The 26,216-nt window shown below is 39.2% G+C and overlaps 1 protein-coding gene across 1 annotated transcript in view; it reads left to right on the top strand.

Moving 5' to 3' along the window:
- GRM8 (glutamate metabotropic receptor 8) overlaps nt 1-26,216 on the top strand; it is a 570,939-nt gene that overhangs the window by 508,151 nt on the left and 36,572 nt on the right. The window contains exon 8 of the mRNA XM_036497284.2: nt 10,154-11,089. Within this exon, the coding sequence (XP_036353177.2) occupies nt 10,154-11,089 (936 nt within the window). The remainder of the gene's footprint in view (nt 1-10,153; nt 11,090-26,216) is intronic.

The raw sequence follows: 26,216 nt of genomic DNA on the forward strand, positions 1-26,216 counted from the left end.
TATATGACTGGCAATTATTTTGGAAGTTTCTAACTAAAACTTCAAAATACACACTTTTTTTTTTTCAACAACTGTTTTTCCATTCTACCTCACTACATTGTCATCCCTTGAATTCCTGTTTTAAACTATACAGTATAGGTGCCAATCTTAGAAGTGCAAAACAATAACTGGTTTTAATGGCTCGCCTCCCTTTGGGTACTGAAATTATTCAAACATGCATTTGCTCTCATGAGTCATTTCATGGGTGGAAAGTGCTTTGTCTCTCGCTCAAGTGACTTAGAAGGGAATAATTCTCCAATGATATGTGTCTTTGAGGGAAAGTAAGGAAATGCTAGAGATGGGTTTCTGGCATTTCAGAGGTGGGTGTATATTAACTTTCCACCTGGAGAATTTTGGTGGTCTATAGACATGGCCCCTACATTGGATGTATGGATCTGAGATGGGAGTTTTTCTTGGCTAGCCTTTTTACTGCAACTCATGCTTTTCATGAACATTAACACATTTTAAGAAGCAAGGATTCAAATATAATGTTGGAAATGGGATTCATTCAAAGACCATTTGTATTACACATTTCCTTCAGGGACAGAAGCAAATGAAGAGAATATTTGGAATGTTTATGTTGGTACACAATTCATATATACAGGGTCAATTAGAATACAAAGGATGCCCTATGTAATTCCTTTATGGTAGTCAAGTAATGTCATTATGATGAATGATTCCAGAAAAACTGGTAAAAATCAGGAATGGATAGAAGAGGAATTGTGTATGCTACCTGAAATAGGCTGTGAAACTGAGCTAGAAACAAAGCGTAATATTCAACGGGAAAATACCTGAAGCCAGTGGAATTCACTTCTAGAAACCATGTGCTTCAGCTGTGTCTCACACTGCTTGGCTAATGGGTCATTGGGAGTATTCTGGTTGTAACAAGACCAGGACTGAAGAAAGGCAATAATGTTTGAAACCAGAGAAATATTGGGACTTCTGGAGCAGAGAGACAAGTCACAAGATGTTCACCATAAAGCCATGAGCCAAGTTGGGAGACCCAAACCAGGAGAGAGAATTGATGACAATGGAGAATCAAGGAAGGGGAGCTTCATGAAAGGCAGATTAAGAAGAGGTCATTCATTGGTTGAGGTTGTCAATGCTTTCTTGTGAAAGTTTCAACTTTAGTGACCTGCATAATGTAGTGTGCATTGGAGTAGTAGAACAGAGCTGAGAAAGCATTGTTTCTCAAGAAGTGATCCAGAAAGAGGGGAAAAAAATGCAGCAACTACTGAACATGTCTAGGTCACTGACCATGTTTTTAAGGTCCAGATATCAGAATGTATTGACAATAACAACAATAAAGCAATATTGTATCCTATTCTATTTTCTCATCTCTGTTCTTTTAGTATCTAGGGTTACATCCAAATCTCATAATTAAGGCTGTGTGTTTGAGTTTTTCCCTCTTTTTCCTTTCTCAATTATATTTCCAAGCTATCTATAATTTTTATTGGCTATCATAGAAACTGTGCTTAGATTTTGTTTTTAATTAATTCACCATTACTCTGTCTTCTGAATGTTTTATTATTATTAATGACTCCCTCTATCTTCTGCGTTATGCATTACATTTATCCAACCACTAGAGTTGAATAATAAGTTCATTTATTTTTATGTCCTATTTTGTAATAAAAGCATTGAAGAATGCTTTTTTGTTCTAAGTATAAATTTGTGCCACATCATTTTTGTATACAGTGTCCTTATTATCTTTAATTTCTAGACGATACTAATTGCAGTTCTGACCTGAAGAATGTTATTGTCTGATTGCTAAGTGGTTGCATTTTATGTTTATTACTCTGATTTATTTCCAGTCTCACTTAAAAACTTTAATCAGATAATGTGACCTTACAAAGCTTTTTAAAAATTTCAGTGTTAAGAATTTCTTTATGATCCAGTTTAGCACATTTTCACTGAACTGTGGGAGTTATTAATTTATCATGTTACGAGTTTTTTCTTGTTTTCTTTGTTCATAAAAGCACATGCAATTTATGTTTTCTTTGAGATTTGGGAATTTGAGTCCAGATTACTGTAATTATACTGTTTGGCTCATATTGTAGGAGGTACTTCAAAGAGTTTGCGAAAATTGGAAATAAAGATATTTATTTTGGTGCCAAACATTTTAATGCATATTTGTATAAATGTTTGTTATTTTTGATTGTGAAATGCAGTTTTATTGGTACATTTATCACATTATTGTGAGTTTCTCCTGTGAGTTATTAGTTGCAATAGGTTTATTTTTGTACTTTATTGCCTAGACTTCTTAGTTTGTTCAGATTTTCAGTAGATTGCATTACATATTCAGGAGATTTTTCCCAGTTAAATAATTATTAGATGGTATACCTCTTGTACTTGCATATCTGCAATTTTTTTTGGTCTGGTCCTCAAATATGAAAGCCATCGTGGCAAGTTATTATGTAATTATAGTAATGCCTCCTTAAATATCAGGCTTTGCTTTTTATTTTTGTATTTGTGCTGTGACAAATAGTTGAGACTATCCTTCCTAAGGAAAACTCTTTAAAATTTTAATTTGATGAGCAGTAAGAGAAGAGACGTAGAGACACTGGAGACAGATCTCTCCACTAGGTGGCTCAGCAATTATTACCTGAGCTGGGCCAGGTCAAAACCAAGAGCTTGAAAGTCCGTCTGTCTGCAGGAGACTGATTGACTTGTGCACCCAAGGAAGCCCAGTGAAGCAGCAGGGCCTGCATCGCACCTAGGCCTGCAGATACGGGATTCGGGCATCCCAGTGGGCTTCTTTACCAAAGCTTCAAACACCCAAAATTTTGTTTTGCTAAGAAATCCTTGTTTTTTTAATTCTACATAAATTATATAGGATTTTCATTTACTTGTAAATGTACACATACACAGAGAAAAAACATTTTTTTCAGTTTTCCAATTTTTCAATTTAATTTGCAAAGTTAATGTTTCAGAAAATAACACTATTTCCCTGGTAATTATATATATATTTGGTAGGCAGAGTTCCAGAGAGGGAGAAGGAGGGAGGGTGAGAGAGAAAGACAGAGTGGGGGAAGGAGAGAGGGAAGAAAAAGGAAGACAGAGAGAGAGAGAGAGAATGAATTAGTACCCAGGAGCTTCTTCAGGGTGTTTCATGTGGATACAGAGGTCATGCTCTAGGGCCATCCTCACAGCTTTCCCAGGCACATTAACAGTGAGCTGGATTGGAAGAATGGCAGTTGGGACTGGAACTGTCACCCATGCATACAGAATGCCATCACCACAGGTGGCAGCTTTACTTTTTCTGACACAGCATGTGGATATCCCATAGTTACAGGATTGTAGTAGAGATATTACTTATATCAATGTACTGCTTGGTATGCTTGAATTGTTCTTGCTTTTTTAAAAAAATTTTGTTGTCCTAAACTTTGCCCCAGGAGACGTCTAGTTGGTTGTGGAGTCGAGGTCCTTGGCTTTTTGTCTTCCGCTTCTTTGATTTAATCGGGGACTTCAGGAGGCGTGCGGCAGACCTCACACCCCCAGATCGCTCTGGATTCTGGGATTGTTCTTCACATTTCATCTGTGGTGTTTTCCTATTTTCTGTGACCACTTTCTCTTTTCCTTGTAATTATATTCTAATTTAGGTGTCACACATCAGTTGATTGGTTCCTGAGAATCAATAATAATTCTTTTTTCTGAGAACTTGAAAATACTAAATTTTTTCTAATAGGTTTCCATCGTCTAGGTGGAAAACCATTGTCCTTGCTTCTGTCTGATGCCCAAGTTTGGCATCTCTCACATCCTTTGAGATCTTCTATCTGTTCCCACATTCAGAATTTTCAGCCGGGTATTTCTTAATGTTTTGTATATATTTTTTTAATATTCTATGGGATTTCAATAAGAGGTTTCCATAAGGATTTTGCATTTTTTTATTTTGGAGATTCCCTTAATAATAATTCCAGGTCCTAATTTATTTTACCAACTTTTCTTACACCTCTCGGGCCTCCAGGCTTAACCTTCCAACTGGATTATTTTTTCTCCTTCTCTACCAGTCTTGCTCTGATTTCTAGGAATATACCTCAACTTTAAATTCTAATTTGTCTGTCAAAATTTTTACGTCTGAAATTACACCTCAGAATTATAATTCAGGGTATCTGGCTTTATAATTATAACAATTATGAACAGTTAGTGCAATTACTAATAAGTATTAACCACAATCATGATTTGTTTATGAATTCTTTCATGCTCTCTGTATGATCTTCTATGCCACAACTTCTTTCATGCAAGCATTTAAAATTCTCTGAAGTTTTTCATGATTTTTACCAGCTTTCCATGCATATCCTCTGTTTTCCCAAATGACCTTTTTACTGTTTGATTTAATGTCTGTTTCTCAAGCCAAGAAATGTCTTCAAATGCCCAGTGATCCTTGTACTTTACTTCTTATTTTAAATACACTAAACAGTTGGTTGAAATTTCTCTGTCGATGTGTTTGAATGACCTTTGAAGAAGCAACTCATCTTTGGTAGAACCCTCATATTTCTTTCCTTGACAGTTCACTGGTGTCACTGTCTTTCATTTGGAATTCGGATACAACCTCCATGTGATTGCACTCTGTTTAGTCTTGGAATCCTCAACTCATCCTTCCAATCTCAAGTCCAGAAATTCTGAAACACAAGACTGCCCATCTATTGTCCTGGTCATGGTGCTTTCATAACTCCCTCTTCCCAGCTGCCTTTAATGTTACAATTATTTTTTTTCAGCTGGAATGATGTAGGGAACGTGTAACTTGTTATTTTGCATTTAGAAATCTTGTTGTCTTGGAGCCATGTGTTGGAAAGAGCATTCTTTCTTCAGGGAATTGTTCAGATATTTCTGTCAAAAAAATCAATTGGCCTGACATATAAGGATTTAATTCTGGTGTCTTAAATCTATTGCATTAATTTGCATGTGCTATGCCCTTTTTAGGCTGCTTTGATTAGTAAATCTGCTATCGCATTAAATTTTAAAAATGTAGGTTCTCCAACTTTGTTGTTTACTTTCAAATTCGATTGTTTAGTATAAGCACTTTACTTTTCCATGTATACCTAGCATGTTTGTTAAAATCCCAAAATGAATCAACAGGAATTTTATATGGCTCTATAATTTGGGGATCTATAACTACCATCACAACAATAGTAATTCTTCTGATCTGTGAACATGATATTCCCTCTTGTCTGTTTAGGCTCTCTGCCACTTCTATGATGATGTTTTATGCCTGTCAGTGAATAAATCCCGTGATCCCTTTGTTAAATTTATTAAGAATGTTATCGTAATGACATTGTAAATGAACTACTTTCCGATTTTAAAAATGTCTTAAAATATAAGTGTTTGCATCTTAAGTGCTATATAGAGTTCAGCGTAACATAAATCTAAGGCTTCATTCTGGAGATGATTTCAAATGTATTGGGTTTTAAAATGTAGTGACCCTACCTCTTTGAAGAATGGTTGCAATTGTGATCATGTAAAGTTGAACATGATAACAAAAAAGCATAGCTATTAGGAAGATACATACATATATTACATGTGGATTATGTGATACACAAAATAGAAAAGGTTTTTAAATTTTGATGGAATTTTCTTACTTTTTGGGTCAAAAAGAGCACCTTTTCAAAAACTTACATCCGAGAAGAAGGGAGAGAGAGAGAAGGCAGGGATAGCAGGAAGAGAGAGAGGTGACATGCTACATCATTGACTGACTATCCAAAATCCTTGGATAGCTGGGCTGGCCTCACTTGAAGGTGGGAGCTTCAATCAAGACTCCCAAGTGGGTTGCAGAAGCGCTGTCTCTTAGGCCATCACTGCTGTCTGTATTATAAGGGCGCTGATTCTGAACTGGAGGTGAGCATTAAACCCAAGCATTCTATGGGATGTGGACACCGTATCTGCCCTCTGAGCGCCAGAACAAATGCCTCTCCTCAAATGTATCAAATATTTGACATCTTAAATACAGAAGTGGATGAAATGCATTTAGTAATCCTGTTGATTGTATGACATTTAATAAGTAAAATTTGAGGAAATATGTGGCTAGAAATGTTTGCATGTGTTGTCCTCAATTACAGAAGTGAAATTAGGAGTTGAGTCTTGAATACTGAAGTGTTAAGCTCATCACCAAAATGATTGCTAATGCTATATTTATAATTAAGGGGAGAGGAAAAGAAATAAAGATGGCACGATTAATTATTTTACCACATGTTTATTGGTTGCATTAATGAACATATCATTTAATAGCTTTGGAAAACAGTGTACTGAAGGTATTTTGAGTGAGAATTCTGTAGTGAATATTACAACTTATTGATTAGTAAAAAGTTTTTGATTACAAAATTCTTGTAATCACTTTTTGAGAATTATTAAAAGCACACCAAGAAAATCTATAAAAATGATGTTCTGCTTTAAAGAGGCCATGCACCATTACTCTGGGTTGACTGTTTTAGATTAAAGATTAAAATGATGGAAGCATACCCACCCAGAAACTTCTGCCTTTGCAATGGTTGGTGGATTTGTCTGCACTAATAACAGGATGTGACAGCAGAAACCAGCTGATGACTTGGATTTCTGAGGTGTAGTGTATGAACCGCCTGAGTCACTGCCAAGGCAGGAAGGAGCTGTTTAGGCCTTGGATGGTCTGTGTGTGTAATGATCATTCGTCTGCTAGGTTGCATGGTTTAGACAGAAACCATCCTAATGGCAGAGTCATGCCAAGGGTGAGGAAAACAAGTGCTAACAATGTACAGACAAGGATTATCCATACTCCTTAGGAAACTTGGGCTAATTTGCAAAGTTAGCAAGCTAGAGGGGTTGAGTGGCTCTTATGTATGATTGGTAACAGCTGTAAAAAAATTGGGCAGTTTAATCTGTTTTCAAGTAAAATTATTTACATTCAACATGATGCACAAGTTGTTAGTCTCAAATTGTAAGCATTTGCTGTTTGTTCCTCCTCAAGGTGAATATGGGTTGTGTCACAGACTTTAACCAGAAGTCCATCTCCAGTTTACTTATGCATGAATAGAATTCTTGATAAACATGCTGTCATATGTATGAAGTCTGTTTACTGAAACATCCTTAAACTCTATTAAAATATTGCATATACAGCTTAAACACATTGTTTTTGTCTTAAAGTTTACAACTACTAAAATAGTGTATATTTTCCATCATACTGGTACCATTAAGTTTAATTTATGGAATGCGATTTCTGTATTGGTCCAAAGTACAGAAAACTTGTCAAGGAAGATTTTCTATTTAAATTTTAATGATAAGTACCCATCCTTCATAAGAAACTTACTCAATATAGGTATATTTCTTTACTCATACACTTATTTCCTTCTGAAAAATAAAGTGTACTAAGAAGTTAAAACATCAGACTTGCAACTAGAGAAGCTGACCTTCAGGGCTGCTAACCAATCTTTATTTTCTTTTGGTCCTTTTTTTTTAATTTCTGACCCACATTACAAATCTATAGAAGCTCCAAACAAAATGTAATTTTGGTCTTACAGTAATTACCTTTGAAGCATAATTTAAAAAAGTATTTTGTTATCTTATGAATCCATTAGGGTATAAAATCAATACTGTCGCCACTCCATGGAGCATTTCATTTCTTCTCAGCCACTGTGTGCTGTTTATTTAACTTTTTTCCCCTCTAACCACAATCCTGTACATAAATAAAATAACCTTTTAAAGTCAGTAAAACCTAATATGAGCCATTTATTGTCTCAGGGGATGGTGTCTGAGATTAAGTAAGCATGATTTTTTTCCCTCAATTTTGGGGGAGATTTTGTAGCCCTCTGCAAGTTTTTTTTTTTAAAGATTTATTATTATTGGAAAGCCGGATATACAGAGAGGAGGAGAGACAGAGAGGAAGATCTTCCATCCGATGTTTCACTCCCCAAGTGAGCTGCAACGGGCCGGTACGCGCCGATCCAAACCCAGGAACCAGGAACCTCTTCTGGGTCTCCCACGCGGGTGCAGGGTCCCAAAGCTTTGGGACGTCCTCGACTGCTTTCCCAGGCCACAAGCAGGGAGCTGGATGGGAAGTGGAGCTGCCGGGATTAGAACCGGTGCCCATATGGGATCCCAGGGCGTTCAAGGCGAGGACTTCAGCCACTAGGCCATGCCACCGGGCCCAACCCTCTGCAAGTTTTAAGCTTAGTAACTGCAATCTCTGCCTCATCTATTCACTCTAGACTTAGGAAAGTAGCCTCAAGTGAGGGCTCGTATGAACGGTCCATCACCTGGTTGCCAAGCAGGACACAACAATCAGATGACTAGTAGATATTGCTGGCACTGCACACACTGGATCATTGAGGTAGAGAACAGCCATCACTAAGGGCTCTTTCTCAATAAATTATCACACTTCTGATGTCTATAGAGTGCTAAGTTTATGTAAGCGGTGTTAGTTGTCTGTTGCTGTATAACAAATAACCACACATTTGAGCAGCTGGAAACAATAAGCATTTGTCCTCTGACATGCTTTCAGAGATGAGAAAGGAACAGCGTTAGCTGGGTTGTTCCAGTTCAGGATGTCAGCTTGAGCTAGTCATTGGCAGCTTGGCTAGGGCCCCATGGCTCTCTCCCAGGTCCCTTATGTACATGCACACTGTTCTGGTTGATAGTGGGAGACTTCCGTTCATTTCCTTGGAGATGCCTGCATGCTTGCACGATAGCACGTGTTCTCAAGACTGAATGGCCTAAGAGGAAGGCAGAAGCCACCATGTGTTTTGCTTTTCCACTAACCTTTATTTATTTATGCATTTATTTTTAATATAAAGAGAAGAGAAACCACATATTTCGTTAGGACAGTTCTGAGAAGATAACTGTGCTTCACTTCCTTATGTTCTCCCTCCTTCAAAACCGCCTTGCTTTGTGTATTTTTTTTTCATTCCTTTAATTTTTGCAAGGACATGTTTTCAGTCCACTCTATAAGCACAGGCTTAGAACCTGAGCTTGAAAATCATACACTACCATTTCTAAAATACACTGTTGTTTATGTAGATCAGCCCTATTCAAATTGAGAGCAGACCATATCCATGGGCGTGTGGATGCCCAGGAGAGGTTACAGGGGGCTAGTTTGGAGGCTGGCTTTATAGTTTCTTATGTTTTGGAGAGCGGCAAAGGCTGGTGATGGGAAATTTTGCATTCCTTGTTTGCCCTTTTCTGTGTTTCTGTAAACAACCTTCCATTTCTAAGTGAGTACTTTCCTGGCTGTACCTTATTCTTCTGGGACCTGCCCTCTTGCTCTTCCGATCCTTTAATCCTCAGAGCCAACCAGTATTTATGGAGGGCAAAATCTGTGTCAGCTACTGTTCCCACCAGCAAATAGATCATTTCCTTCCTAGAGCCTTGCTTTCAGAGTAGCCCTTGTCATCATAAGCAGTCTCTTGTTATCAGTGATGTCCAGTTGTGTCCTATTAATATTCTGCCTAGATTACTATATTTCTAATACTGTAAATAGTTCCAGGTAGGAGCTCAATAGTTGGTACTATCCCCTTCAAAAAAATATACTTCTTCAACAGAGATTCTATTTCACCTGAAAACATAAGGTGGGGCTTTATGAACGTGAGGCAAATAACCACAGTAGGAGGCGCCCACTTTTGCAGTAATTTCACTGCTTTTGTTCACTGGAAAATATTACTGTCAAGTTATGTTAGTGTGATGTTTTGCATAGTGCGGGCACGCAAAGTAACAAGTATAGGTTGAGCCTGAACAATGTAAATATGGTGATTTCCATGAGCACATGACGAAAATCAGGCCAATTTGTCTTGCTAGTTCTTTCCCAAATTGACAGTGTGATTTGAGTTTCCCCAAATGCAGCTAGAGGACACGGATCAGCTTTTACATATGTATTTGTTTGGGCCAACAAATCATTCTCCAAATGTCAAATTGGTCAAGAATGAGAAGGTAAATGGAAACTAATGGCACTCATCAACTTGATGTTGTGAATGATTTATTGGACCCAATCACTTAACACTTTAATAAAGTCAATATTGAGGAAAGAAACCAAGCTTTTATTATGGTAAACTGTATTTGTCCTGTCAGTTTTCAGTGATTTATTACAAACCTGTGGCTAGGATTAGGATATTATAAATGGGGAAAAAATGGAAGGCTTATTAATTTTTTATACCCACAGGTGGAAGACATGCAGTGGTCTGAAAAAGAACACGCTCGCCCGGCCTCTGTCTGCAGCCTGCCCTGTAAGCCTGGAGAGAGGAAGAAAACAGTGAAGGGGGTGCCTTGCTGCTGGCACTGCGAACGCTGCGAAGGCTACAACTACCAGGTGGATGAACTCTCCTGTGAACTCTGCCCCTTGGACCAGAGACCCAACATCAACCGCACAGGCTGCCAGCGCATCCCCATCATCAAACTGGAGTGGCATTCTCCCTGGGCCGCGGTGCCTGTGTTCATTGCAATACTGGGAATCATAGCCACCTCCTTCGTGGTCATGACCTTTGTCCGTTATAACGACACACCGATCGTCAGGGCTTCAGGACGTGAACTAAGCTACGTGCTCCTGACGGGCATTTTTCTCTGTTACTCCATCACCTTTTTGATGATTGCAGCACCGGATACGGTCATCTGCTCCTTCCGACGGATCTTCCTGGGACTTGGCATGTGTTTCAGCTATGCAGCACTTCTGACCAAAACAAACAGAATCCACCGAATATTTGAGCAGGGTAAGAAGTCCGTCACCGCGCCCAAGTTCATAAGTCCAGCGTCTCAGCTGGTGATCACCTTCAGCCTCATCTCCGTGCAGCTGCTAGGGGTCTTTGTCTGGTTTGTCCTGGATCCCCCACACATCATCATCGACTATGGAGAACAGCGGACTCTAGATCCGGAGAAGGCCAGGGGAGTGCTCAAGTGTGACATTTCTGATCTCTCACTCATTTGTTCACTTGGATACAGTATCCTCTTGATGGTCACTTGTACTGTTTATGCCATTAAAACGAGAGGTGTTCCAGAGACTTTCAACGAAGCCAAACCCATTGGATTTACCATGTATACCACCTGCATCATTTGGTTAGCTTTCATTCCCATCTTTTTTGGTACAGCCCAGTCAGCAGAAAAGGTAAGTGACAGAAAATATTTTCCTGGATTTAACTTCTTGTAAGATGTACTTTCTATTTTCCACTTGCTTCATTTTTATGTTCTCAGGATGCATCCAATTGTTAGATACACAGACAGATGGGAAGGTTCATAGATTGGTGGATAGATAAATTGATAGATTTCTAGAGATCCTTCAAGGTACCTTTTGTTTGAATATGTGTTAACTAACACTGATTTTTTTTTCATGAAGAAGCACTCTAGGATGTCCTGGACAAGGTTGAAGATTGGCATAGCTCACAGCATTTCTGAGGTCCCTTTTCATAGTTGCATGATCTTCTAATATCCTTGCTCTTTTACAATGTGAATTAGATGAGGAAAGGAAGAAGGGCAGGCATGATTTATGCAGCTGCAATGTCCCAGAGATCTGCTATTGCAAGACAGATGCGTCTGTTTCTATTTCATGGTAACTGGCAAGTAGCCCTTTTTGGTGATTCTGAAACTTTTAGTGATGGAAACAGAGTTTACAGCAACGCAGCTATAGCACAAAGAAACGGAAGTGGTTCCATTCCTCCTGCGTGCTCTGATTACTTTTCTCAACTTGCATTCTTGGGACTTGTCCCATGTGGAGGTTGCTGGCAGGGGATGCAGAAGGCAGTCTATCTAAGTTCACTTCTGATTTCTTAATGGGGAAATAGGTTGACTGTCTCAGAGTAATGTCCTGTGTCCCTAATCCTCCATCAACATTTTCTACATGAACTGCTGGAAGTGAAAGGGAAAGGAAGGAAGTATTTGCTAAACTGGATGTATGGGGTTCTGGTGAGTGGAAAAGCAGAAAACTGAATCAAGTGAATCCTGAACTTTAAGGTTTACTTGTAAAAGATGGGAATGGTGGGATGCTGTCTTTCTATAATGACAAACCCTTCAAGACCTAATGTGTGTATTGAGAAAGTTGTTTTAAAGGAGGACTTCAGTATTTATCTCCCATCATCAGCAGTTGTTCAAAGAAAAAAAAAATAGCAAATACCTTGGGAGCAATTACATTTCCTAAGCTTATAATTCTCCAAGTAAGGTTCTGCCTGGTTTAAAATCCCAGCAAATTCAGAGAAAAAGCCGTCGGTGCAAGAATGGAGGGCTCATTAGTATGAGCATTCATCCTTTGCTGGATCAATGTGGCCTTCAACCATGTTAGAACAAAAAACGTACTTCGCCAAACTTGCTGCTGAGCAGAGTAAACTTGTCATGGGTTGCTGATGTTTCATGATTGCACAGCCTGGTGCAAGTCCATGAATATTTTATGAAGGACCAAGAGTGTGTGGCAAGAAAGCAAAGCAAGAAAGTTTAAGGCTCTAACTCTAATAATCAGAAAATGTATTTTGACACATGCAGGTAGGAATGTATTAGGGTCAAACTTGTAACTTGGGAAGAGGAATGGGTGAGCTTGAAAACAAGCATCTCAGAGTATCTTGTGTTAGGTAATTGCTTTTATGCAATTTAGACTAGTCAGTGCAAATTTTTTCAGACTCGAAATGTCTGAGATATGTGAATTATTAACAACAACAATGTGAGCATCACTTGCATGTGAACTACTTGGCGGGGGAGGGAGAGACCTGCTTTCTAGTGGACATCAAATGCTGGAGACAAGCAAAAATCTCATGAGCTGACACATAACTTCCTTTTCTTTTTATTTCTCTTCGATCAGGAAGTGTAGCCTACAGTTCCTATTTATGTAATGCCCTATTAGAATGGAAGAAAGACAAATGCAGTGTTGATGTTTTTTCTTTTGCTGTTAAGTTTTCTTCCACTGCCTCCGTTTTTGACTGAATAAACTCACAATCCTACAACCAAATATTGGACATCACAGAGTAGTTAAAACGTGAACATATAAAGAAGTGGCTTTTTTTACACTAATAATAACCATGCCAGTTTTCTCTTGGGCAAATTACTATTGTAGATCTGAGGAGCAGTATGGAGACAGTAAGAATCCTAACATGAAATGGATATGCAAATATGCCAGGGAGCAGAGATCTCCATGTGCTGCTGCCCAAGTGTTTGAAGATTTGAATTCATCCACACTTATGGCCCTTTGCTCTACAGAGGTATAATTGAAAGTGGCTAGAGAAACTAATTTTTACTGTTAGTTTTACAAAGTACATTTCGGAAGCACCTTGTAAGACAAGGTATAGAACATGCTAACTGCAACATACTTTGTATTTATTATATTATTGAATGTGAAAAGATTGCCAAAATCAATTGAAAACTAAGTCTAGGAGATTTGAGAACATTGCAGTATCTTTAAAATACTTAGTCTTGGAATTGTTGAGTTTAGACTGGATCTTTCAAGAACTATTGTATTATAAATTGGATGTCTAAAATATTTTATGCAATTTCTATACTTCACCTTAAAACTTACTACCTACTTTTGTAAAAGTTATCTTTTTGTTACTCAGGATAATACAAAAATAATTGAAAGTATACATTGGTTGTAAAAAAATTACTGTCATCAATATTCAAAATGAATGCAATTGTTGTATCATTAAAGGAAGTCTTTAAATCAGTTATACTGACTTTGGAGGAACAGGTCAGTCCTTCGTTCTCATTGATAATGCCCAGCCAATTAGCCTGGGTGAGCACGTTGGAGCCTTTACAACCGTCAGGCAGCACACACATCCATTAATTCAGTAGCTGCTTATTGAGCAGTGTGTCTGGCATTGTGCTAATTATCGAACCCATGTCAGTCTACTTCCCTGAGCTTTCCTGATAGGCTCAGTTTGGCGAGCAGCCTGTGCTTTCCTGACATCTATGAGCACAAAAGATGCCAGGCTAAAGAACAGGAGGAGACGGTAAGGGGAGAGAGCTGAGACGAAAGGGCAAAGAGGAGAACTGTGCAACTGGAACTAACAGGGTCGGGCACAGCATTTCCAACATGGAAGAAAGCAGAATACATTTTCTTCCAGTATGCATGTTATTATCCATTCTTAGAGTCATGTGTGTAATGGAAACTCATCTAACCAAAGAAGCCTCTCTGAAATTAAAAGGAGCAGAAATTCAAATTTTAAAAAGACTATTTGCATAAATTAGATAGATACTTTGAAATGTTTGGGTAAAATCAAGTTATTAAAATACCTTGTCAGGAAGACAGGCAGCTCTTAGGAAGGTATCTTTATTCAATGGTTAAACACCTTTCATTTTCTTCCTTAATTTTGCTAGATTTTGAAATCCAGATGAATGCATCTTTTCCATGGATTTAATGGCACTATTTTCTTTTCCTTTAGAAAAGAGAGGTGGAGGAAGTGTAAACACACTAAGGCATGGCCACAGACTAACACAAACTCCCGTAGTTGTCCAAAGACAAAATATTAAAATATAATTAACAGTCATGAATAGAATCCTCAGGGATGCTATGAACTAATAGGATGGCAGAAATATCTTAAATAAATATTTTACCATCCCTAATTGGGCTGGTAACATCAAGATAATCAGACATGGGTTATGACACGGCCAGGCTCCAAAGAACATAGAGCCTCAGCTGGAGCTCAGGATGAAGGGAAATCAGACACCTACAAAAAGAAAAAAACAACCACAAACACCTAAGAAAATCTCAAACCCAGTGTTGCTTTTTACTCTTTCGATGTGTTAGTTTCAAAACCCAGGGTTCATCTTCTGCTTCTCTTTCTACTCCCTTTACTACTTTTTTCACCTTTAATTTCCATTTGTTTAAATACAAGGGAGACGAGCAGGGTCTGTCCAACATACAGTTGGAAGAAGATGTTTCCATGTAGAGTCTTCCGTGCAGGTCAGTTCAGTAAAGGCCTGCTTAAATGAGGTGTTTAGTACTGTGAAGACCTAGCAAACTCATATAAATGCTTACTTATGATTTTGGATAAGGTTACAACATAAACCTATAGACACTTTGGAGATTCCCATTAAAACATTTTATTTAAAAACGATTTACTTGCTCAAAAGGCAGAGTTACAGAAATGCAAAGTAAGAGACAGGGAAAGAGACTCGTGTGTGTACTGGATCATCCCCTAGGTGGCTGTGGCAGCTGGATCAGATTGTGTGCAGGAGCCAGGACATTCATGTGGGTCTCTGATTTGGGTGCAGGATCCCAAGGACATTAATACAGAGCTGGAACTAGAAATGGAACAGTAGGAGTTAACTAGCTCTCATATGGGATGCTGGCATTGTAGGCAGCAAATTTACCTACTATGCCATAATTTTGCCCCCCTACAACAACTTCCTTTTTCTGTTTAATAATTCCTGTTTAAAATATTTTTAAATTATCAGTTATTCTGAATAGGACTACCAAATTATTTAGCAAGAATGACAGGAAACCATAATGTTCATCTAAAATTCACAGAAAAGTGCGATCTACTTAACCACACATTCTAAAATGACTCCTTCTGTCACTTTATCTGTTGCAGAGGAGTGTGGAGTTACAGGGTGGGCCAAGTGCTCTGGAACATAGAGACATTGTGAAAAGCCCTGAATCTGCAAAGTGTGCTTGGAAATATAGGGAAACTGTTACACTCTGCAGAGAGTAGTATGGGTCCCTAGAGAATGCAGTTTGGACTAGGAAAACCAGGCAGTGCAATTCACCTGCTGCCTGCGGTGCTCAGCCCTGGTCTCCAGCTGGGCCGATTTCAGTTTGTACTGCTGAAGAAGGAGAAGATGTATGTCTTTAAAAAACAGACAGAAAAATCCTACTTTTCGTGTGTTTTCTTACTAGTTGTTTTATTATGCAGTTTTGCTGAGAGTTATCTAATATATGAGTCACGGAATGTGTGTGCTACGTAATACACAGTGAATCTGTGTTGGCTATTTAGGCTATTATCCATGGTCAAGCAACTTGGTTTTGCTCACTATTATGTCTTTAGCACCTAGCATAATACCAGATATTATAAATAGTTTAAACTTTTTTAAGAGTTTAAAATTTGTATTGAGAAGACAGATACACAGAGAGGAGGGGAGACAGAGAGGAAGATATTCCATCCATTGATTCATTCCCCAAGTGGCTGTAATGGCCAGAGCTGAGCTGATCCAAAGTCAGGAGCCAGGAACCTCCTCTGGGTCTCCCATGCAGGTGCAAGGTTTCAATGCTTTGGCCATCCTCGACTGCCTTCCCAAGCCTCAAACAGGGAGCTGGATGGAAGTAGGGCTGCCGGGATTAGAACCGATGTCCATATGGGATCCTACAGTGTGCAAGTTGAGGGATTTAGCCACTAGACTACCATGCTGGGCCCTATAAATAGTTTCTTTAAAAAAATGTGCTAATGGATGAATATATTCAAATGAGATGAACAGGAGGATTAGATTTACCTAATTACTTCAGTTTTTAGACTGTGTTTATGCATAACCCCTCCCCTCCCTGCTTCTGGCCCAGGTCCTAGACCTAGAACCTTGCCTGGAACTCAGTGGCACAGATCACAGCAGATGCAGACGGCTGTGAGGGAGGCAGGAGTCTGTGATTAGGAGAAACAGGCAAAGTGATGGTCCTGTGGCAAAATGTGGAGGAAAGCAGTGTCCTCAGAAAGCTGTTGCAATGTTTATAACTGGCAATGAGAATTACTCCAAGAGTTGTGAGAGGTATTTCTGAAGGTAGTAATAAAATTCCTGCTCTAAAGAACAATCCCAGGAGCAGCCGGCCCCCAGAGTTGCCAGGATCCGGCGGAGCTAGCAGGTCAGCACCTGCGGGGGTACATTTGGACACCCCCCCTCCTCTCCACACCCACCTCACATTAACTGCCAGCACCCATGGACTCGCAATAAACCCAGTGTGCTCCCAGCAAAAAAAAGAATAGCCCAAGCCAGAAGACAACAGTGAGACGGGCCTAGGTGAAGAGTGGGAATAAAGCTTCACAAAGATGGAAGAAATACGCAGCCAAAGCTAATTCTCCAGCCATACCTGCCTCCTGGTGAGGCCGTCATCAGTACTCACTATGCTTGTTTCTAATTGTTGCACGTAGTGATGCCAGCTTATCTTCCGGTCAACTGTGCAGCCTTGTGAAGAGGATCCTTCGAGGGCTTTACGAGTGTCCCAAGTTATGGAACTAGTTCTCACATTGTGACAGGTGATTTCTAGCTCAGAGCAACTATCCCAGACTCTGGCAGGCTATACAGGAATAGTAAGAACAAAGAAGGACAACAGACCAGAGAACATTCAGTTGATTTCATGTATGGACTTAGTCAAAATGTTACGCTTGTTCAGCTGCTGAAGAAAAACAATAAGGAGAACGTTGGGCAGCTGGAAGAGCTGCTTGGAGTAGCTCAGCCAGAGAACACTGCCTTAGCCAGGCTGCTTTGCTGTTCTTTCCCGGTGGTGCTGCATACTATTATTGCAGGATGTTGTCAGCTTTATGCATGTTGACAACCCTTTTCAGAAATAGCCATCTTGCCCAAAGAAAATTTGCTTGATGAACTTTGTTTACATTTCATGCTCCTAATTCTGGGACTCTGAGGAAGACTTATTTTGGGGCCTGGGACTACTAACTGTAAACATTTGCTGTTCAATTAAAATTGAATTTTATAAAAGATTTGAATTTCCTATTTTGAATTTTCCTGAATCATGCTAATTTTATCACTAAGACATTAGATAGTGGATCTGGAAACTTTCACCAGAAGTGCACAGCTCTACCAAAATGGCATAGTGTTTCTGCAATGACAGATGTTCTGGAGTAACACAGTTTTATTAAATGTCAAGACATGAAAACTTTCAGAGGCCTAGTGACGGACAGTGTTTCCAGATGTTTGGGGGAACATCACAGAAACAGAATTTTTTCATGTACACAGAACCTTAATGATACCCCAGGCTGTTGATGGTTGTGACCAGTGTACGTAGAGCTTCAAATCGCGCTTTCCAAGATTCAGTAGCTGCTTATGTCTCAGGAAGTGTACAGGATGCCAGGAAGAAGAGATTGCGAGCAAACTGTTCTCTGTGGCTGTGCCCATAGTTAAAAACATCTAACTATGACATCAGATTGGGGGGGTTACCCACCTTAAGGTGCATAACATATTTAATTTATATTACTATAAATTCCAAAATTAAATGCAAAATTATTTTAATCATTAATAGCTATGAGAAAAAGAAACAACCTGACTTCTGATTCAAGATATGGACTGGCACGGTATACGTATGCCCTGTGTCTCTTAGGGAACAGTGAAAAGGGAAGAATTGACAGAGAGCAAGAGAGCTAGCAGAAAGGAGAATATTATATTGTTAGAAACACCATTAGCTACAGTAGTGCACAGTTGCTCTGGTGCCGTGAGTTAAGCTGCAACCTCCAGTGCTGACATCCCATAGGGGAGCACTCGTTTGAGTCCTGGGCGCTCTACTTCCAATCCAGCTTTCCACTGATGGGCCTGCGAAGACAAGGGAAGGTGGCCCAAATGCTTGGGGCCCTGGCTCCCAAGTGGGAAAAAGGAAGGCTGAATGAAGCTCCTGTGTTGACTTTGGCCTGTCCTCCCCGATCGTGGTCACTGCTGTTACTTGCAGAGTAAACCAACAGGTGGAAGAACTCTGAAGCCTCCTTTCTCTCGGTAGCTCTTTCAAATGAATGTTTTCAAGAAAAAGAGGGACAACACAACCCAAGTGATAAATTATTTTTATTGTGGACATTCCCCCCAAATTTGCAAGCTGAAAATCAACATTCAGGGCCAAAGCAGAGATTGCTATGACTGTCAAGGAAACAAGACCGCATCACAGAATATCCGGGATGCCTCTGCTCCTGATAGTGGAGAGAGCGTAGAGGTTTCAATAAAGAATTCAAGGAAATAATTTGTACAAGGGAGCTTTGCTGGGGGCATAAGACACTGCAAGGTGTTGAATGTGATCATTCTCTTTGAGACCTGGATAGAGGAAATAGGAATACAATTCGTTGTGTGATAGAAATATGTTAAATTCCTCAGTTGTCAGGGCAAGTTCTTGTTACGTGTGCTGGTCTGAATGCTGGGTGCTTCACATCTGATCCGGCTCCCTGCGGACACACCAGGACAAGCAGGGGACATGCTCCAAGTGCTCAGTGCTTCCACATGTGTGAGACCTGGATGGGCTCGGGGCTTCTGCCTTGGTCTGCTCAGCCTGGAGGAATTTGGGCTTTCAAGATAATTTAAAGAAGGAACACATCATTTTATTTGGCATTGTAGGTGAGCATTGATTGAGAGCCACAAGCAGCTAGGAAGACGTAAGGAAGAAGCCAGGTTTTAGAGGAAGCTGATCCTGCCTGCCACAGGGACCATGGATCCTAGCCTCTCACACAATGCGAGCACATCTGTCATTTAATCCTGTCCAGTCGGTGATACCTAATGGGAAGGTACTATACCAGATGGTAGAACTACATTCTGAATTTGCATGTATTTCTTCATTTAGGTCCTTATTTTTCCCCCACAAATACAATAGTATGTGCACTTAATGTCTACTTTTTCATAAACCATTCTTTTCATATAGTTATAATAACTAAGTTTTCATGTCTTAAAATACATAAATATGAGTGGACTTCAGAAGGTTTGTGAAGTAGCAAGTGTGGTGGCTTAGCACGTTAGCCCTCTGCCTGCTAGCACCAGCATGCCATATGGAGACTGTTTCTAGGCCCAGCCGCTTCCTGACTGTGGTCTTGAAGGAGCAGAGGATGGCTCAAGACCTTTGGCTCCAGCAACCACATGGGAGACCCAGAGGAAGTTCCTGGCTTCAGATTAGCTCAGCTCCGGCTGCCGGCGAAGCTGTAAGAACTTAACCACTTGTGATGTCACTGGGTGTTGGATATAGTTGCTGCTGTTCATAGTTGGTCATCTTCAATTAGGATGCAAACAGGTTGGATTTCAAATACCTTTTAAAATTTCTTTTGACCTTTCTTCATTTCTTCTGAGTCCCATGCAGTCGTCACTCTATCTGTAGGTCTTTTGATTTTGTTGGACTCCCTGCACAATAATTCTAAGATATGTAAGCAGAGAATTTCCGCTGTTATTTGTGTTTTTAGTCTAACATCGATTGGTAGTTAGTCTGGCTATGATTATAAATGTAAAACACTTTTCTTTTCCAGCAGTAATTTCTTGTAACTGTCTACACTCCAGGGAGGCAATTTCTGATTTCCATTCCTCATAGCTATCTATTTTCTACTGTAAAAGTTGATAGAATGTTCAGCCAACTAATGATTTTGCTTGTTTGCACAGAGTTTTATTAGAAACAAATACAAAATTCTTTGTGACAATTTTCTTCATACTTTTAGAAAATTATTTCTTCCCTTGGTCTCCTCTGTAGGGTATTTATTAGATAAATGTTAGAATTTTGCATCCGGATTCGACATGTGTAACCTTTGCTTGTATTTCCCTTTGAACAACGTTTTCAGTGCTATCTTAAGACCCTACAGAGTTCCACTCAAGTCTTACTTCACTTGTTTCGCTTTTGTTTAAATAATGTTACTTTCAGAACCACTCTTATTTCTTGATAGTTCTTTTCAATATATGCTCTTTAGCTATTCTTTCACTAGTAACAAGATAATTTTTCTCCTTTACTGATGGAATAAGAAATTGAGGTCAGCTAGAAGAGCAGCTAAAACTCTGTATTCACCCTTGTAATGTTAATATTAATCAGTCATTGTATTCACATAGAGCTATCTTCAAAAAAGTTTATGTAAAGGGGCTAGGGTTGTGATACATCAAGTAAAGTTTCCACCTGCAATAGTGTTGTCCTGTTTGGGCACCACTTCCAGTCCTGGCTGCTCTTTTTCCAATCCAGGTCCCTGCTAGTGACATAGAGGAAGCAAGATGGCCCATGATCCTGGACTCCTGCCACCCACACAGGAACTCAGGTGAAGCTTTTAGTGGCTCCTGGCTTTGGCTTGGTTCAGCCCTGGCTACTGGAGCCATCTGGCGAGTTCAACAGTGGCTGGAGAATAGCTCCCTTGCCAGTGTGAGCAAGAAATCCCATGATTACTCATAAAATACGGCTTGTCAGAAAACTAAAAGCTATGTGATGGAAGTACTACAGCAAGTTTGCATTATATTTTCTTAGGATTTGAGTCTATCTGAATCTGGGAACATGGATTTATTCTCAGGACAGTTTTTGTGAGATTTTTTCTGACATGGTCAAACATGGGCGAGTTGCTTGAATTGTAGTGCACAAAGACTCAGAGAGGGGTGGGAATAGTAACAAGCTTTTTGAAGTAAGCCAGGCAAGAGATTCTGGGGCTTGACATATGACAGTGAAGTAAAGAAGGTGAGAAGTCTCTTTGGACTGAATTGGATTTGGGAGACCTAGCAGGGGACAGGAGTGCGGTCTGTGGCGCGTGATTGTACAGTAGCAACAGTCTTCTTTGTAGTCACCCGTGGAGTTTCATCCCCAAAGAAAGTGATTTTCAGTCAATGATAATTGCATCAAGCCAAGGGTGAAGAAGGTATTTGGGCTTCAAAGACTAAAACTGTATAAAAGTCAGGTTTCTTTTTAAATTAAAAAGTAAAGTAAGGAAACATGGATAAGATTACCTAATGAATTATGATGTTGAGTAAAAAAAAACCTGTATCATATTAAAATGAATTTTGATCATTGAAACTAAAGCAGAGAGTACTTCAAAAGAAAGTAGAAAGAAATGGTAACTTTAGTGCACAAATTGTAATCCATGGCGGTTTTTCATAATCCATGCTTTCCATGATGTTTTTGGAAATTCTGTGTATGATGTATTCACTCTTCATATCATGGATGTTTGCTACATAGACTTTGGATTCCAGTGAATTTGGGGAAATCTGAGGGTAATCTTGATTTTTTCCCTACTTACGGTGGTTCTGCCAAACTTATTCATTGCATTTTTTTTTCTGTATGTGGGTTTGCATCCATATTGTGAAAATTCGAAATCTTAACTTCTCCAAAATCTAATATGATGCCACATGTGACACTGCACAACTGATCTCATGTAATCATGTGATCATGTGATCATGTTCCAGAGGCTAAAATACAGGTACACTAAAAATCCTGAATAGAGTTATCCTTAAGGTATCATGTAAGGGTTATATATAGCAGGATGGGTCCACAAGCTGGGTCTTGTTCCCAGGATGATATGCAAGCATTCCAGAATTGGAAAGCAATTCAGAATCTGGAACACCTGTCCCAAGAATTGACAATGAGGGATATTCAACCTGCATCTCATTTGCATATGATTTTGAACTAATTAAATAGCTTTAGCACTGATTGTAGATGACTGTTTTTCCTTTCTTTTTAAACCTGAATTAAGCTTATTCTCCTTTAGAAAATAATCTTTTCAAAAAAATTGTTATCTATGGAATGTCCTCATCTTGCAACATTAGACTCACTGATTTGTTTAGTGAGGTATATATTGGGAAATATACTAAGAAGTGCGGTATTTTCTGCTGTTGACCTAATCTTGTAGAATGCAGCTACCTATGTAACTTTCCTGTGTATAAATGAAAATACATTTGCATTGCAGACATGTGAAAAGCTTTGTGTGTATGCAGAAAGATAGGGCACTACTTCTGAAAATTTCAGCTTCTCAGGAAAGATTAAATGTCCTATATTTCTTCTACCAACTGCTTTTTTACCCTTGAAATCTTCATCTGCTCAAATTGAATTAAATTAAAAATACTGTTGGTTGGTTGTGAGGCTGTTATGAATGTGAAAGCGTTTACATCCACAGAAAATTTATCATTATAACCCTGTCCTTTCTTGAACAAAACACTCTCCCCGTGCTAAAGTGTTCAATCCCACTGCTTTCTGTTGAGCATCTGGTTCTGCCATTACTTATTGCTAAAACCTGACAAGGACAAGCAGGAAAAAAATTACATTTGTCATGCAAAAGAATATGTGCAGGAGATGGCAAGGCATTTGCAACGAGTGGATACAAGGTACACCATAGAATTTATGACATCGGTGTCTAAGCAGGTCCTAAAAAATGTTACCGCCATGCTTATGACGTAGTGTTTTTCTGTATAGCACACTGATACCTTTGGGATTGTTCATGTTATCTCGTCCTTTTTATCACCTCCCTGTCCATGGCCTCGAGTCTCTCTTGGCTTCTTCTTAACTTTTATTTTAACAACTTCTGCTCAAGTTGCCCTTTGCTTTGATTTTTCTCTCAGGAAGCATTTCCTTGAAGTACTGTTTCTTCACATGGATTTTGCTAGGAAATTTACACTCATGCATTCCTAACTGCTTTGTTAATCTCTGCCTTTCCCATGTTTTTTTTAATGTGTAAGAAAACAATCTGAAACTGAAAAATGAAAGCAATACAAAGCCCACATTAAGAATTCTGCTCTCGGAAACACTGACTTTGCTGAATTCAGAACAGCCACTCTTCAGTGACTGCCGCCATTCTTCCTCTGTGTCCGACCCTTGCGAGATTCTCTCTGGTTGAAGAAGGCCTCTCTGTCTCTAAGAAGTGGACTCAAGGGGCTGTCAGTCTCAAGGGAGTGTTACAAACGCAGGGAAGTCAGGAGATTTCCCTTTCAGATGGTAAGGACAGCCAGAGTTGACCTTATTCCAGCTGTCCAGAGCTCTCAGGCTTTGTGTTTCAGTTTCCCATTTTTTTGTGTGTGTGCTTGATTTTTCCCTTGTTTCTGTTAACATGAACTGTTATTCAAACTTGGTTGTTGACATTGATTTCTTCCCCTTTTCAGCTAGTTTTAACTCTGTCAACAAAAAGCTTTGAAATTGCCCCTGGTTGCATTGTCTTAGCACTTGTACCCTGCTGAGTACTGACTGCATTGTTCCAACTAGCATGGCCTCCCTTCATGATGCTTTGATTCCAGCTCTGGAGATGGATTTACACAGATAGTGACAGAATTTCTCAGTAAACATTATTAGAGATGGCCAATGATACTATTCAGGGTTTTTAAAACTAATTTCCCATTGACCCTTACCTCAAAGCCAAACTTTCCAAAGTGTATTTTCATAGTACTCCTCATTTCAATGACACTGATGTCCTTACCAAATCAACCTAGCCACAGTATCTTCTCTAAATTATGAAACATTACAAAGTCTGAACATGCCGATTGTGACACACTCTTACACGTGCCATTTCCATGTTGGGATGTGTGTCCTGTATCGTTCCCAAGTTATTCATGTATCTGCATGATTCCCAATTTAGAAATAATTCTAACATTTTGTATTTCTCCCAGCTCTCCTATCTTGACAGTCCTACAATACATGTCAACATGTTTTGGAGAAAGTTTTCAGGTTAAAGTATTTTGTGTTGGATTTCATTAAAAAGCGGTGAAGATTTTCAAACCAATTCTGAGTGCATGTGTTCTAGCAAGTGACTTAAAGATAAAAGTACAGGACATGTTTGAACAGAGAGGCAGAAAATCAAGGGTCTTATATCTCATTAGCATCTCCCTGGCCTTGATTCAGCAAGTTATCTTGTTTGACTCATAGTATTCTCATCAGATAAAATTAACACTTGACCAGGGGAATCTGAGGATGTCTCCAATTTGGAGATGCTCCTGCTTTATACAAAATTGCCAGTTACCTAAGAAATGGTCAGCTACCAGGAGGCATGACCTAATTCTTGAAGGAAGTGCACAGGAAGTATATTATATCTATGCAGTGAAAGATGCAAATGACTGCACAAGGCATTTTAGAAAATAAATGTTCCCAGGGCAGACTATTGGACTCATAAGTTACATTCATTCCTATCAAGATAGTATGATATGAACATAGAATTCAGCGTCTCAGTTAGCTTGCTACACAGCCCTGGGGGGCACCTGCACTCCGTATGCCTCTTTTCCTTTTATAGGATATCTTAGGCAGAAGGAGGAGGAAAAGGCTGTCGATACATTCATCTGTAAAATTCTTTCTTTGGGATGCAGATAGTAAAATGAGACACACAGAAGATGAGGCATAACTGAGAGGAGATAGTTTTTTCTTCACCACACTTTGCCAAGTTAACTTTTTCAAATTTTCTTTGGCAAACTGTATTCATCAGCACTGGGCTTACCATTAGAATCATTTTTCTTCTACTATAAATATGTGAGTCACAGACTGCAAGACTTTGATGTGACTCTTGAGAAGTTAATGTGCAATCTCTCGTTGGAGATTTATTTTGCTTTCGCCTCACATTAGTGACTTCCTTGGCTTCTTCTAATACATTTTCCTTGTACTTCTAGTTAATGTAAAAGCATAAATTGCTCTGTGACAATGCCTAAGGTGGAGAAAAAGAAATTATGTTTGTGATGAAATCCTTTCATTACAAATTGGAGGTTTTCGGTATTAGAACCCCGCTAAGTTCTCTTGCATAACTTTGATTTTTTTCTTTCAGTTTTTTTTCTTTCTAATTTCACTCGCCCTGTGAATCCTGGGATAACGATACTTTAAACCTCTTTTGTACATAGAAACAAGGAAAGCTGTTGTTTTCTTGCAAAGATATTCATGATAGTATGAGACTTTACTCATTGATGGAATCTGCATTTAGAGTGCTCTCCTTTGGTTGAGAAGCTGCTAATGTAAACAAGACACTTAGAGTTATCATATGCAATGATCATATTATTAACTGGAAAAAGAATTCTTCCCCTTACATCTTGAAAAGTATTTATTTTTTCCATAATCTTAAGGCTTTTTGTGAATATGTTTATTTTTGTTGGAAAGTCAGATATACAGAGAGGAGGAGAGACAGAGAGGAAGATGTGTTTGAGGAGTGAATCAATAGATCTCCCATCAGTTGATTCACTCCTCAAGTGGCTGCAATGGCTGGAGTTGCGCCAACCTGAAGCCAGGAGCCAGGAGTTTCTTCCAGCTCTTCCACATGGGTACAGGGTTCCAAGGCCTTGGGCTCTCCTCCTCCAGGCCACAAGCAGGAAGCTGGATGGGATGTGGGGCTGCCAGGATTCAAACCAGCACCCATGTGGGATCCCTGCATGTGCAAGGCGAAGACTTTAGTCACTAGGCCACAGTGCCGGGCCCTCAAGTAAATTTTTAGCATTCAGTTTATAGGTGTAGTCCAATTATTTAATGACAATGATGATTTTGTAATTAACATAAAATTATTTTATGACTATTATGGGATCCTAAGTGCAACATGGTATGTTGAAACACAATTTGTAAGATTTTTCTCCCTGTTTTCCACAGTGTGGTAATGTTTTTTATTGGGAAGCAATCTGGTTTCTTTTTTAGAAAAACATCTACAGTTGTAATGGTTGATTTAAAACCTGAA

Source organism: Ochotona princeps, chromosome 25, assembly GCF_030435755.1.
Source record: "Ochotona princeps isolate mOchPri1 chromosome 25, mOchPri1.hap1, whole genome shotgun sequence".
NCBI lineage: Eukaryota > Metazoa > Chordata > Mammalia > Lagomorpha > Ochotonidae > Ochotona > Ochotona princeps.